Source organism: Caretta caretta, chromosome 21, assembly GCF_965140235.1.
Source record: "Caretta caretta isolate rCarCar2 chromosome 21, rCarCar1.hap1, whole genome shotgun sequence".
Lineage (NCBI taxonomy): Eukaryota > Metazoa > Chordata > Testudines > Cheloniidae > Caretta > Caretta caretta.
The window spans coordinates 2,560,282-2,576,260 of record NC_134226.1 but is presented as its reverse complement, the minus strand read 5'-3'; the positions used below and the strand labels follow the sequence as shown (position 1 = coordinate 2,576,260).

The 15,979-nt window shown below is 49.8% G+C and overlaps 1 protein-coding gene across 2 annotated transcripts in view; it reads left to right on the top strand.

Annotated features, from left to right (window-relative positions):
• WNT2B (Wnt family member 2B) overlaps positions 1-9,435 on the top strand; it is a 43,429-nt gene extending 33,994 nt beyond the window's left edge. For both annotated transcript variants that reach the window (XM_048827082.2, XM_048827083.2), the window contains 2 exons: positions 553-817; positions 8,383-9,435. In XM_048827082.2, the coding sequence (XP_048683039.1) occupies positions 553-817; positions 8,383-8,612 (495 nt within the window). In that variant the 3' untranslated portion in view covers positions 8,613-9,435. The remainder of the gene's footprint in view (positions 1-552; positions 818-8,382) is intronic.
• The last annotated feature ends 6,544 nt before the right edge of the window (positions 9,436-15,979 follow it).

The following is a 15,979-nucleotide window of genomic DNA, read 5'->3' as shown; positions in this document are numbered from 1 at the left end:
CCCGAAAGACAAAAGTTTTACCGATGCTTTATGAACAGTGCTTTGTCGGCTCTCCTGCCAACAACACTAACACTGCTCGTTGGGGGTGGAAATTGTTTGTCGGCACAGCGGCTACATTGTGCACCTTTTAGCAGCATGGCTGTAGCAACACAGCTTTGTCGCTAAAAACTGCATAGTGTAGACATAGCCTGAGATGTGTCCTGTGCGTAAATCATGCCTGTGGCCTTTTGGTGTCAGAGGTGTTGCAAGGGGAGAGAGGTTTGTGGCATGGCAGAGACCTTCTACCTTCAATCCTTGCTGCTCGGTTCCCTGGGGTGATCAGGGGGCTTCACAAAAGCCAGTCTTTCATGATTTTCCAAAGCCACCCTTTGGCTCTTCTGAGAAGGCTCACAGAACTCCCTGCCTCTTCCCATGAGCTACCACCATCCCATGTGGGCACGAAACAGTGAGCAACTCCGGGAGGCTGAACGTCCGTGGCTGGGATCTGACTGACGTGAGTGCAATGGGCTGTCTTGGCCCTACCTTTTCCTCATGGCCTCTTTTCTCTCATAGGCTGTAAAGCGATTCCTGAAGCTGGAGTGTAAATGCCACGGAGTCAGCGGCTCCTGCACCCTAAGGACTTGTTGGTTGGCAATGTCAGATTTTCGGAAAACTGGGGATTACCTTAGGAAGAAATACAACGGGGCCATCCAGGTGACAATGAATCAGGATGGCACCGGCTTCACCGTGGCCAACAAGAACTTCAGGAAACCCACCAAAACAGACCTGGTGTACTTTGAGAACTCTCCTGATTACTGTGTGATGGACAAGTCAGCAGGTAAGAACCTGCCCCAACAGTTGTCTGCATGGCCGGTGCGGCGGGGAATCTAGCAAAACATCTCACAGCCCCTTGTCAGGCCTGCAGCCTCCCACTAACCCAGGGTAGGACTCCCACAACCCATATTAAAGAGCAACCCACCCCTTGAACTATTCGTTCTCAGCCCAATTGTCAAATTTAGGCAGCGCAGGGCTATCTCACCTTGTTACCACTTAGAGAGACAAGATGGGTGAGGTCTTTTCTTTTATTGGACCAACTTCTGTTCTGAGAGAGACAAACTTTCGAGCCACAGAGAGCTCTTCTTTAGCCCAGAACTGTCTCTCTCCCCAGCAGAAGTTGGTCCAATAAAAGATATCACCTCCCCAACCTTGTCTCTCTAATATCGTGGAACCGACATGCTACAGCCATACTGCAGTTACTGCTTGGCATTTGGCTTGCATGTGTAGAGCGCTGCCTAGCAAAAAGTGAGGTTTGAACTGGGGCTGGGGCTGCAAGAGCAAGGCAGAATGTAGGGTAACCTACAGCACACGCTGTGCATTCTCTGCTATTCCATCTCTTTGTGGAAGGTGTCCAGGTTTCAGAGCCATATTTATTCCCTTCTCTCTGCCCTCAGAGGCCCCACAAAACCAGTGAGTTGCAAAACAGCCCCTGAGGGTGTTTACTGTGGAATTTCTCATGAGAAGAAAAAAATTAAAATAAAAAACCAAACAACATCTTCCCAGCCAGAAGAGTCTGTGATTGTGAAAGTGCAACTGGCAGACAGCTGCCACTTGGCCAGGCTGAGAAGCAAGGGATTATGGGAGCTGCCGTAGGTAGCACGAAGGACATGAAGGGGGCTGGCTCTGTGCTGTATGCCTGGGAAATCAGAGGTGCCTCAGGCAACAGGGCAGGGGAGGGATTCAGCAAAATACCAGCTCAGTCGGCTGTGAATCTTGTCCCTTACAAGCCTACAAACGTCCAGGTGTGAGGAAATGGTGAATGGCAGTTGTCAGGCTGCTGCTGGGAAGGAATCAGAAGAGCCCCACACAGGCAGCCCCGCTCTGGGAACCCCCCAGCCATTTGTAAGCCTGCTTATCGCTGGGTGTCACTCAATACTGAGCGAGGGGGTGGTGGCTACTTCTCCTCTGGGGCTTCCAGCCTAATGTACTAATCAGCTCGGAGTCCCAACAGCCGGGGGGGGAGCCAGCCCACTGGAGTTCGCCTTACTGGCCTCAGGAAACTCCTGTCAAACGTCCCTGTGCCTTTCCCCACGTTCTGCCACCCACCCACCACCAGGGCCCTTCACAGCGCAGGACCCAGCTCTAACCAGCGCAGGTTTGATCTGGTTACCCTATATGCTCAAACAGTGCATTGAGGGCCCAGGAATATCAGGGAACCATCCCCCAGTATTACCAGGCAGCTGCTGCCCAACCGCTGCTGCCCACACCTGCCCTCCAAGGTATCAGCATGGTCCCTGGGCAGCAGCCCGCACTAGACGTGAGCAAGGGGCAGAAATGCTGCTGGGACAGAGATTTGCGTTGCACCGGTTTGTCTAGAATTTCACCTGCCCCAATTCTGGTGTATGTGATCGGAGACTCCCTAGGCCCTTCGTGGACACACTGCTCCAGCACGCAGCCAGGCAGGGTGTGCACGAGCTGTTACTGCAGGCTTTTGAGTCACAGTAGCCACACCGCACGGGCTTGGGGTGACGTGCAGAGAAGCCCAAGTCGCTGCTACTCAGCTTCTGTGGCAAAACCACCGGTCTCCTGTGTGACGGTTCTGTCCACCAGGTCAAACAGCCCTGCCCGGCCATCGGCTTCCCTGGCAACTGGCACAGCTCCCCGGACCCAGCCGTGCAGTACCCAGGCAATCTGTGGGAGAGGAAAATAGCAATGAACAAACGGTTTCTACATTTAAATGAGCCACTCGCCCCACATTTATTCTGTGCCTCAGCAGCCCCGAGGTATTTCTACCTTCTAGTCCCTCCAGTCCCCTTAGAATCATAGAATCATAGAATATCAGGGTTGGAAGGGACCTCAGGAGATCATCTAGTCCAACCCCCTGCTCAAAGCAGGACCAATCCCCAATTAAATCATCCCAGCCAGGGCTTTGTCAAGCCTGACCTTAAAAACTTCTAAGGAAAGAGATTCTACCACCTCCCTAGGTAACGCATTCCAGTGTTTCACCACCCTCCTAGTGAAAAAGTTTTTCCTAATATCCAACCTAAACCTCCCCCACTGCAACTTGAGACCATTACTCCTTGTCCTGTCCTCTTCTACCACTGAGAATAGTCTAGAACCATCCTCTCTGGAACCACATCTCAGGTAGTTGAAAGCAGCTATCAAATCCCCCCTCATTCTTCTCTTCTGCAGACTAAACAACCCCAGTTCCCTCAGCCTCTCCTCATAAGTCATGTGTTCCAGACCCCTAATCATTTTTGTTGCCCTTCGCTGGACTCTCTCCAATTTATCCACATCCTTCTTGTAGTGTGGGGCCCAAAACTGGACACAGTACTCCAGATGAGGCCTCACCAATGTCGAATAGACGGGGACGATCACGTCCCTCGGTCTGCTCGCTATGCCCGTACTTATACATCCCAAAATGCCATTGGCCTTCTTGGCAACAAGGGCACACTGCTGACTCATATCCAGCTTCTCGTCCACTGTCACCCCTAGGTCCTTTTCTGCAGAACTGCTGCCTAGCCATTCGGTCCCTCGTCTGTAGCTGTGCATTGGGTTCTTCCGTCCTAAGAGCAGGACCCTGCACTTATCCTTATTGAACCTCATCAGGTTTCTTTTGGCCCAATCCTCCAATTTGTCTAGGTCCCTCTGTATCCTATCCCTGCCCTCCAGCATATCTACCACTCCTCCCAGTTTAGTATCATCCGCAAATTTGCTGAGAGTGCAAACCACACCATCCTCCAGATCATTTATGAAGATATTGAACAAAACCGGCCCCAGGACCAACCCCTGGGGCACTCCACTTGACACCGGCTGCCAACTAGACATGGAGCCATTGATCACTACCCGTTGAGCCCGACAATCTGGCCAACTTTCTACCCACCTTATAGTGCATTCATCCAGCCCATACTTCTTTAACTTGCTGACAAGAATACTGTGGGAGACCGTGTCAAAAGCTTTGCTAAAGTCAAGAAACAATACATCCACTGCTTTCCCTTCATCCACAGAACCAGTAATCTCATCATAGAAGGCGATTAGATTAGTCAGGCATGACCTTCCCTTGGTGAATCCATGCTGACTGTTCCTGATCACTTTCCTCTCATGTAAGTGCTTCAGAATTGATTCTTTGAGGACCTGCTCCATGATTTTTCTGGGGACTGAGGTGAGGCTGACTGGCCTGTAGTTCCCAGGATCCTCCTTCTTCCCTTTTTTAAAGATTGGCACTACATTAGCCTTTTTCCAGTCATCCGGGACTTCCCCCGTTCACCACGAGTTCGCCTTGACCTCAGCCACCCCATCACACACACATGCAGACCCACGGCTGGCTTCTGCCCCACGTGGAGGGAGCCCAGCCATAGCTGCCGCCGTGTTGCAATCAAGCCAGCAGGGGGTGCATACGCCGGCGGAAAATTGGATGAACTGACAGGGCAGAAGTCGCTCACGACCAGTTTGTTGCTGCCTTTGGCACCTGGCAACCCCATGGAGCAGCACGAAGGTTTCAGTAAATACCATGAACCCTCCTCCGGATGCAAAGCCGTGCTCCAATCAACCAAAACACACAATAAACCAACCACAAACTTTGCCACCCTGGTATAACCTTCACAGCCAGCCGGGGCCACTTCAGACATGCCTGTACTTTTAAACTCACAAAGAGGAGCAAAAGAATCATCAAGCCAGGCCCAGGACATATTCAGACCCGACTCTCTCACTCAGACACACACACACACACACACACACACACACACACACACACACTTCTGACAAGCTAATATTAAAAATTTAATTGTCAGTAGGGAAAAAAAACTTAAATTTTGTTGAATAATTTTTTTCACCATTTGGGGATTTTTTGGTCTGAATTTTTAATTTGTGAAAAAATTCTAAAAAGCAGCAAAAGAATTCAAAAACGTTTCACAATGACTCGTTTTCCAACTAGCTCTAAAAAGCCCTAACAACATAGCAAATTAAAACCAAATAGCCCGTGGTTTATTAATCATGCAACTGGAATTCCATTGCGATTGCAGCCATGCACGGCAGGGCTCTGCGGCTGGACTCGGCGGGTGTGTCTACACTGCAGCTGGAGCGAGACTCCTGGACCCGGATGACAGACACACACAAGCACTGGAGCTAGCTTGCTAAAAATAGCAGTGTGGATGTTGTGGCCCAGGCTGGAGCTCAGGCTCTCCAACCCGCCCGCATCCCTAGGCGTCAGAGTCCCAGTCTACACAGCTGTCTCTACAGTGCTAGCCCAAGTTTGTGGAGTCGGGGCAGGAGGCTCACTGCCAAGGGCTCCAAAATGCTGTGCAGACAACCTGCCAAGCTGGGCTGCAAGGCTCACCCCCAGCTACAGTGTAGACATGCCCTGACGTCCTGGCTGTGCCGTGCACCGTGAAGTCAGTCAGAAAAGAGACTCAAATGACTTGACTTTTCAGTCTTGCTTGTTTTGGGGGAGTTGTTTAAAACGTGTCCCAAATACTAAACCCACACACGGCACTAGTGTAATGCCAACAGTCCCCAGGAGATAGGATTGAACCTGGGACCTCTGGAGCTTAGTGCATGAATCTCTACTGCATGAGCTAAAGGCCAACTGGATGTTAGCTAAGGCTGTAGAGCAGACTCCTTTTATCTCTCTCACTAAGTGGGCTTGGTGCCAGTAGATGGGTCAAAACACCACATGCAGGAGGTGTGTGGGTTACACTATCCCCTTCCATCAGAGACTTGCAAAGCACTTTACGTTGCACAAACATCAACCTGCATAGCAGGAAGTGACAAGAGCTGCTCAGGAAAGAATTCCCTCTCCTCCCCCAAGGGGAGAGGGTTTTGATAAAAAAATGAAACCCCCAAATCTAGCACAGTTTCAGTTTAATACCCAAAAGTTTGTTTGTTTTCAATGAAAACATGAACATTTGTCAAAAATAAAAGTTTTGAATGAAAAACTGACCATTCTTTTTGACAAAATTTCAACCCCCCCTCTAGTAACTATTACCCTATGTTACCGCAGTGGGAATCAAAGTAGAGAGGAGTGAAGTAACTTGCCCAAGGTTTTGCAGTGAATCAGAGGACAGAGCTGGAAACCCAGAAGTCCTGTCTCAGTTCTTTGCTCTTCCCACTAGACCTTGCTGCATCCGCCAATAGACTCATAGACTTTAAGGTCAGAAGGGACCATCATGATCATCTAGTCTGAGCTCCTGCACCTTGCAGGCCACCACACCTCGCCCGCTCCTGAAAGAGCCCCCTAGCCTCTGGCTGAGTCACTGACGTCCTCAAATCATGGTTTAAAGATTTCACGTTACAGAGAATTCACCATTTACCCTAGTTTAAACCTGCAAGTTTAAACTAGTCCTATCTAAACTCTGTCTCCATTTCAGAGGCTGGGAGTCAGCCGGTCTGGCTGACCGTTACACTGGTGTTAATCCAGAGTAACCCCATTCATTTGCACCAGGGCAAAGCTAAGCAAAATCTTCCAAAGCGATCTTCAGTCACTCAAAGTCTCCCTTACCTACCTAGACCATTGCAGAGAGCAATGAACAAACCTTTCAATGGGGTTTTCAGAGCAGCACCAGGCCCCGATCCTTGTTTTTTTCTTTGCGTGACCAGAGAAGCCAGTTCACTGGCAGCTGCAACAGCTTTGCAAAGGCCGTTAGCCCTGGAGAGGACCTCACAACTGGAGTGAAACATTTCCACTTCTAAATCGGGGTTGGCCAGGGCCACTTAACTGGACACTCAAGCCAGCTGTCTGCCGATGGCTTGGTACAGGTCCCAGGTCCAGTAGCTTCCTGCTGTGTATAAACCTTTGCTCCTAGTAACTCAGCCTCTCCAGCCATCATACAGGATAATTAAACCAGAAGTGAAGGGAATTTGACACGCGCTAGTGGGGAGAGCTCAAGGGAGGGCTGCTGTGTGTTCCATCCAGCTCCAACTAACTCACCCCAGGGGAGACAGGACCAGGCACAGCGAGAGAGCAAACCCAGGGAATGCAGAGCCAAACAGCAAAGACGAGAGGGGGGTGAGGGGGATAGCCGTGGCCTGTACCTGGCTCAGAGAACAGATTAGTGCATGGACAGAGGGTGGGCTGGGGTGGGCAGGGAAGATTAGCAAATCTGAGGGGATGTTTAATAGGAGAGTTTCAGCCATTTTAGGAGGTTGCTTCCAAATCTCCACCTCTCACACACTAGGAGCTGCCACGAGGGTCTAGCTTCCCAGCCCTTCTGGCTGATGAGCTGGTGCAGCTGGAAGGCTCTGGGCTAGGAAAGGCAGCTGGGAAATCACCCCGGGTATGCAGCGCTTTCCAAACGAGCAGCGGCGAGCCTGAGCCCAGGGCTAGCCCTGGTTGTGCACACAGGTAGACGTGCGAGGAAGGTCCCCAGGGCAGCATGAGGGGCTAAGGTAGCAGAGGCTCTCCGTGTTGTTTAAAGCATGCATGACTGGGTATTTCCCTGCTGCTGTTAAGGGGGCTTAGCTGATCCCATTTAGGTCCATGCATGCAGAGGCCCTCATGTGTGGGAACCAATTCCCCATTTCCCTGCGCCTGGTGCAGTCATTTACACCAGTGGAGAGTGAGTGTGGAATGGCACCATGCCAACGTGGCAGTGGTTCCCACCCATGTTGCACTGGTCTAATCATCAGCCTGAGGTGCAGGATCATGGGGAATTGGGTCCCAGTGATTCCTGAGCACTAGCCAGTAGATGCCACGCTTGTGCTTTTGTTTATGGGCTTAACACAGGATCCGGGACTTCAAGGCAGGCCACTTCATATGACCAGGCTCTACCATGGGGGCCAGTTCTCAGAGCAGCTTGGGGCAAAGTGTCTCTATTTCTGAACCCATCTGCCCTGTGAGTTATGAGCCACAGGATACAAATGAAACATGGTTCAAGGATGTGGCTGGTTGAAAATTCATCCAGAAAATTGTGCTCTGCATTGCATAGAAAGATGCCAGGGCTGTTGTGTAAGGAGTCACGTCCTCTCTGGGCGAGGGAGCTGAATGCTAAGGCAGAAAGACAATTCGTCCATAGATCTGTAAACTTACTGCTGTTAACCCACAAGGCACAGTGCAATCCCTGCACCCAAGAACCTACCATGTAAAGCCAGTAAATTAGGAGCTCATACACTTCTAAAACAGCATGTGTTTAAACTCAGTCTCTCCAACTTATATTGCAGTAGGGCCTAGTGGCCCCCCAATCCTGACCTGGTCCCATCATGCGAGGGGCTGTTCAGACAGAGAACAAAACAGGCAGGCCCTGGCCCACAGACCTTACAGTCTGGATGGACAGTAGTTGGTTGCAGAGAGCCCCTGATAGCAATGGGTGGGACATCCTCCCAAGAACTATGCAAGGGGCCACCATGGAGCGTTTTCATTCATGGCGAGATTGAGCAGGGACAGTGTAATGAACCCTTGCTTCCTTCCCACAGGCTCCCTGGGGACGGCGGGTCGCGTGTGCCATAAGCTGTCACGTGGGACTGACGGCTGTGAGGTTATGTGCTGTGGCCGGGGCTATGACACCACCCGCGTCACGCGTATCACCAAGTGCGAGTGCAAATTCCACTGGTGCTGCGCCGTGCGCTGCAAGGAGTGCGAGGACACCGTTGATGTGCACACGTGCAAAGCACCGAAGCGGGCCGAGTGGTTAGACCAGACGTGAGGAGACGGGAAGCAGAGAGGGAAAAACAAAGTCAGGCACGACCTGTGCTCCATGGGCCATGGCATTCCGGGAGCTGCAGTTCAGCTGCATGGCTTTTATTTAATTAATTGTGCAAAGCACTAATGACAGGACTACATTTCCCAGGAGATACCGTGGACCCTTCCAACTTGCTCAGCAAAACTATCCCCTTCCCTAGAAGGAGTCTGCAATCATTGCGTAAACTGTGAAGCTTCCTCTGCCCATTGTCATCCTGCAAAAGGTCAGTGCAGCTGCTTACGAACTTGAGACTGATCATCGGAATGTGAGTGACTGGTCCCTGTGTGTCCCTAAAGAATTTTGTTGCTATAAATTAAATTTCACCAGAAAACCAAAAAAAAACCCAAACCACCATCACCAACCTAGAGCGAACAATGAAATCCTTGCAGAAAGCTCTCTCTCTTTGCTTTGTTTTTAGCAAGGCCCAAGGAAGGATGTTGCAAAGCCTAAGGAAGCTCGATGGTCTCAAACAGACCCAGCATGTTAATGCACGGCTGCACTATAGACATAAGATGACAAGAGCAACTCTTTGTAAGTGGACTTTTCTTCCACTCCTCAATGAAGATGACAGGCAGAGTTGCAAATTGTCACCCAAAATCTGAATAACTGCTAAAGGAAAAAAATATCCATCGAGTGAGAAAGAAAGAGAGCAAAGAGTCTGTGAAGATACTGGTAGGTGTTAAAGTAAACTAATATAACAGTGGCTCTTTGTAAAACTCATTGTATGTTGTGTATACTGCTTTATTATTTTAAGATAAAATTCATTATAAACTTATATCAGAAACCAGCGCTCTTTGCTTTGTGCATTACTACACATGTGACTGGGAGCGAGAGCTTCTCTGCACAGTCTCCAGTACAGAAACCAACCTGCTTCCCCACTCTGCTTAAAGCATGGTGCCGTCTTCCAGTGAGATTTCCACTGAAATGATCATTCTTGGCTTTCCGTGAAGATCGTCAGCATGCCAGACATGTCCCACCAGAACAGACCAATGGTTCATATACTCCAGCCTCCTGTCCCTACTGCTGGCTGCCTTATGGGCAGGCAGGTCTCTGTGTAAGCCGCCTTACTGCACAGTGTACTAGGTTAACCTCCAGAGTTTCGCTGAGTTGCTAAAACTTCCACATTATTGACCAGAATTGAAGTTGAAAAAATATTTGTTAGCACCCCACACACGCTACCCCTGGCCCCCCACCACCGCAAGCCCTAAATTAGGTCTGGTCTACACACAGAAATTGCACCAACTACCATTTCTGAATGAGTATAGTTCAGTCAGCTCAGCTCAGTCAGCTCTCCATTTGGTTTAAGGGTGCTTTACATTGATTTGTTAGCCACTCTGAACTGGTTTAAGACTTTCCTAACCAGCAGGTCACACCAATTTAACTAAATTGGTTCAGAAACGGATTTAGCTAACCCAGTGTAATGTCTGCATATAGACTGGGCCACTATTTGTGGTGGGCAGTATTGTGCCGTAGGAGTTAACTGTAATATAGAAAAGGAGTACTTGTGGCACCTTAGAGACTAACCAATTTATTTGAGCATGAGCTTTCGTGAGCTACAGCTCACTTCATCGGATGCATACCGTGGAAACACATGGTATGCATCCGACGAAGTGAGCTGTAGCTCACGAAAGCTCATGCTCAAATAAATTGGTTAGTCTCTAAGGTGCCACAAGTCCTCCTTTTCTTTTTGCGAATACAGACTAACACGGCTGTTACTCTGAAAACTGTAATATAGTGTGTCTGATACACTACCTCCCGCCTGGTGGGTTTGCAGCAGTGTATTTACTGGGTTACATGTATAGTTCATTTTTGTGTCATTCTATACAAGTCCTTTAAAGGAAATATATATGAAATGCCACGATACTGAATCAAATTGTAAAGGATGCCTCTAAACTCTCCTCCCCAAGTTTGCTTCCCTATTTGCCCAGGGCGAGTCATGCTTGTGTGATGGCTAAGTAAAGTGTCACGGGGTTTCCAGGATCAATCATTCTGCTGAAGGGCAGGCGAGTAAACGGCGTGCTGACCCTGTACATTTTCATGCAAGTTTGCAAAGGTATCATAACCCTAAAGCAACTGGAATGAAACCCAACTTCCGTGGAAACATGGCCCACTGGTTTCCATGGCAATGGACAATTCAATGGTTACATTTTTTTCAGCTGCAAAAAAAAAGGGGGGGGGGGAGTCCTGTCTGTTTTCTGTACCTCTTTGTATTTCCACCACGCCTCAGAGAGCTGGGAAAACTCTCTGATGATTAGCCTCCTCGAGCACTCAGCCGTTAGAGATGCAGCCAGCAGAACGGGGGCAGGGAGGGATTAAAGCAAAGGGATTTTTTTATTATTATTTTTAAACCATGCCTGTGCCATTTCACTGTTCGGAATGAGCTCCTGCCCTGGACTGTGATTTTACCCAGCTCTGCCTCAGGAGTGACTAGGCTGAAGTAGTGGGGGAACCAGCTTACCTAGACGCATCCCAGGAATCTAAAGCGTTTGCTGGTGAGCCAAGCTGTGAATCCCTGCCTCCGCGTGGCAAGTTGGTGTGGTCTGCCCAGGTGTGGAAGGGGCTCCCCGTCTGGCCCTTGCTGAATCCTTTTCATATAGACAAGGTAATGAGCTGAAACTTTAACTAGAGTCTTGTGTGAAATGCAGTGGCAAAGAACTCACCCCTCGGCCAGCCTAGAGCAGGGCCCGTGCAGCACTGGATGGGTGTGTGTGTGAACACGGACTAGAGGGGGCATTTCATCAGCACTACGAGACGGTACATCTGTTACGGCCCAGTCTGTATCTGCAGCGCGTTACCAGCCCCTGCTGAACTCCTGTGATGGATGAAATTGCTTTCGCCATGTGTGCACTGGGTTTCCACTGCCCAAAAGGCTGGTGCCTCCAGGCACTGATGTGTCCTTTAGACAGGCAGGACAAAGTCTTCTCTCAACCTTGCTTTATCAAGTCCAGATTTTAAACCTGCCTCTTCCAAAAGTCAGGCCGAAGCGCCTGAACTCCTTCGCTTTGCGATTGTCACTCACATGTTTCATCCCAGTTAACAACAAGCCATTTTAGCAGCTGTTCCCTACCTGACAGGCGCACAGCAGCAGCAGGCTCGGGGCACACGACAACGTACGCACCGTGCACTGGAGCAGAGGCGTTCACTTCTGCGTGGCCATGGTGCAAAGCCATTGTCCCCGGATCTCCGTTGTACCTCACTCTGGGCCTTGCAGCCAGCGGAGAGGGAGCAGAGGCGGTTTCTCTTTTGAACGGTGCTCATATTAGGCAGTAGAGCGCCCACCAGCAGCTCCCAGCCTCTCTCAGCTGATGCAAGGCTTTGGTTCAAGGTCAGGTTTGTTCATCTCTGGTGCCTCCCCTTGGGCTTTCCAAACTCCTCTGGGTTTCCGACATTATGCAATTTTCACAGCAATTTGTTTCCTCGCCAAAGGGTGTTGGTGGAATTCCTGCAGATTAAGGGGAGGAGAAGGGCTTGTACTCCACCCAGGGCATTTCAAACCTGCTGTAGCAGACGTGTTCACCAGTGCCAGATCTAATCTACCAGGAAGATCACCCCTCATTTATCTTCATTACGGCCCCATCTGCCATCAATTTAAGACAAACTAATGTGGGTAATGCACCCTGAATGGGCCAGAAAGGACCCCAGTGCCCTCGGAGCGGAAGAAACTTTTCCGTCTCCCTGCAGACCTTTCGGGAGTGCTCCTCTGGCAGAAATACAGTGTTGCTGGTTTACAGGCCCACCTGATGAATGATAGGACATGTGCTGCACCTTCATCATGAATTGCCATTGAAGCCTTGGAATATTTTTTCTCCCTGAACGTGGGTGTTCAATATTTTAAAGCAATGGAGAAAAAAATCTTGAGCACCATCCAACAATGCTGGCAGGCTGCCTCAGCCACTGGGGTTTATTGGCTTTCCCTTCCTAGCTGCAAACCACACCAACTCTACGAGGTTAACCTTGGGAAAGCATCATTTCACGGTGGGGCGGCAGCTGAAGGGGCAAGCCTCTCAGGCACTGGTAATTGTGGCCTTCCCCAACCCTGCATGACGGGGAATTAGAATGACACAGGGCAGTGGATTAAGGATGTCTGTTAACAGTTATTAGAGAAGCGGCTAGAGGCCCCAAGTGAGATCAAGGCCCCATTGCACTGGGGGCTGCACATATCTAGTGTGAGACGGTCTCTGCCCCAAAGAATGTATAGTCCTAAATAAACCACGTAGACAAAGGATGAGAAAAAGGATGTATTCTCCACACTTCACAGGTGGGGAACTGAGGCATACAGAGACTAAGTGACTTGCCTAGGGGCACACAGGGGCGTCTGTCGCAGAGTTAGGAACTGAAGCCAGATCTCCTGAGTCCCACGCTAGTGCATCACAAGACCGCCCTGCCTTTTGGGTTAGTTTTTTAGGCACGAAGAAGAAGCAAAAATCACAGGGGTCCAAATAAATGTAAATGAAACAATCCACCACTACCAATGTGTGCTTCTCCTAGGGACATTACTGGAGACAGATGAAGGGGAATGAGCAGCCAGAGGCAAAATAATCATTTTTTCTGTAGGACATTACAGACAAAAGTCTCAATTCTGGCTCCAATAAGCTTACAATGCATGGTAGACATGAGATGCGTGGGGGAGGTGAATTTTTATGCAAAATTAGGGAGTGACTTGGTTGCACAAGGGGCAGGTAGGGGATGTGTCACTCCTCTGTCGATGCTTACATCTATTTAAACAGGGCAGAAGTGTGACATCTGAGGGACTGGGAAAATACAATCTGAGCTTTAATACACTCCCAATAAGGCAATAACAAGTTCCAAAATATTTCAGATGAGCTGTGCCGGATCTGTGCGAGGCACTCACCCAGGTAGAGAGAAACCATGCAGGCAGGTGCGTGAACCAATGTTGGAATACGTCTAGGAGATCACTCAGGTTGGGTGCGTGTGACCTGCACACAAGGCAGGAAATGTTAAAGTTATGTTCTCCCCACAAAGGTGGTCCTTGGCATGATAGACATTCATCAACCCGCACAGCACTGCGCAGGATTATCCCAGTCTTGCAAACAGCAAGACCAAAGCAGGAGAGTTAAGGGCCAGATCTTCAAGCACAACTGCAGCTGAAACCAAGGGGAGCTGCAGGTGCTGAACACCTTTGAAAGCTGGGCCTTGCGTGGTTTGCTTAAGGCCTGAGGAGGAGTCCAAGCAGGACTGCATGCACATCCCAGACCTAGCAATGTAGAAATGTATTCTTTTTTCCCAGCTGTGCATGGGATAAGGCACAGGGCAGGCAGTGATGCCTGACACTTCCCTGGGTTTGAGTGGGTTGCATAAACAAAGGAGCTTGTATCGATGATACTGAATCATGTCCAAAGTAGCACAGAGAAGGACAGTGGCGTTAGAATCACAGAATCTCAGGGTGGGAAGGGACCTCAGGAGGTATCTAGTCCAACCCCCTGCTCAAAGTAGGACCAATCCCCAATTTTTGCCCCAGTTCCCTAAATGGCCCCCTCAAGGATTGAGCCCACAGCCCTCGGTTTAGTAGGCCAGTGCACAAACCACTGAGCTATCCCTCCCCCTAGATAGGGATGGTTAGCAGAGGGCTCTCTCCTGGCTCTGCAACCAACTTGCTGTGCAGCCTTGGAGAACTCCCTTTGCCTCTCCACCCATCTGTGACTACACAGAGGCCATTGTGAGACAGCTAATGTTTGCCCTTTGTTCTAGCATCAGACAAGGGATTAGTAATTAAATATCTAGCAATTAGAAATAAGTTGGCTATATGGAACTACCTTCTCGTACTTAATGTGGAGACTTTCCATTTGCAGAGCTAATGAAATTCAGACCTCCCTTGCGCTCTGCTACAAACGGGACCGACAAACTCCCCCTCCATTCACCACAAGCCTCCTTAGAAAGCAGATGTTTTCTATCTGTAAGAGCTTACTAAGGCTGGAGTCTTGTCAGGGGATACTCGATTCCACTCACTAACCTCTCTTAAGTGATCTGTGCTAAGTGTATGGAAAGCCCTCCATGGAAGATCACGTGCTAATCATCCTGAAATTCATCAAGGCCTCTCTGAACCAAAAGACAAGCAGCAGAATTAATTGCTTGATGGATTTCTGAATGGATGTCTGTGAAGCTGAGATCTTGGACAGGACACATAATGAGGCTGGGTAAGAAGTAGGATGCCGTGCTTAATTTGTGCCAGGGCTGAGCCCCGGCACTCTAGGCTTGCTGCATCCGTTATGAATGTAAAACAATTGCTTGAGCCCGGGCACCGGTTTCATTACAAATGAAGCACCGGTTGGATGTATCCTACACTTCTAAATGGACAGAGATTGAGTACAGAATTTTCCTCCTCAGAAGCCGGGCATGAGCGAGAGCCAGCACTGCACCCTGGCTACACAATGACACGCTCTTCGTAGATAACATGGTGCTACTTACAAGACATGGTTAAGGTCAGTAACAGGCTCTTAAGGAAAGCCAGGGGGATGCTCCAATGTGCCCCAGCCCTGAAAGTGCCTCCTTGCTGCCATAGACCCATCAACAATTTGTACACTTAGCCAACAGCCCATGCTGTGCGCTTCTCCTGTGTGTGTGCGTGGACACAAGGAGCTCTGCCAGCAGCCACTAGCTGTCACCTTGGGGGGGGGGGGGGGTACGCACATGTGCTCACCAAGCAGTCATGTTCCCCCCCAGCAGGGACCAAGCGCCAAGCCCCAGGGTCAGAGTTCTTGGGACCTTTGTTGCATAACCTGTTGTGACCCACGTGGGAGGACTTTGTTTGGTTTGGTTACCACCTCCAAGTCCATTATTACTGAACATGAGACATGGGAGGCTGCCCCAGAGAGCATTGGAGGAGGGGGAAGGGCTGGATTACGGCCCTGGAATCTCAGCTGATGACTCAGGACAAGAGAACGCACTAGCCACAGAGTCTGCTGAATGACTGATGATAGCCTACAGCGGGATTACAGGGAACATCTAGACAGCAGGGTGTTTCTGAGCCCAAGCTGTGGTTGCATAATTCAGAGACTAACAAGCACAGAGGAATGCATCACTGGACAATGCTCCAGGGCTAGAGCCAGGAATTCACCAAACAAACAAGGAGCCAAAGACTAAGGAGAAGAGATCCCCTACTCTGAAACCTAGAGAGAGAGAGACATTAGCCCCATGGAACCAGCCTAATACAATGAATTATGGTAGAGACAGTGCGTTACACAGCATCCTCCGTGCACCGAAGGGCTCAGAAAGGGTTTCGCAGGTTTCCAATCCGGACTGAAGGGGAAGTGGCTCAGAGGAGAGGCAAAGCTCAAAAGAGACAGGCAGCACGAGAGACAGCAACCCGCCTC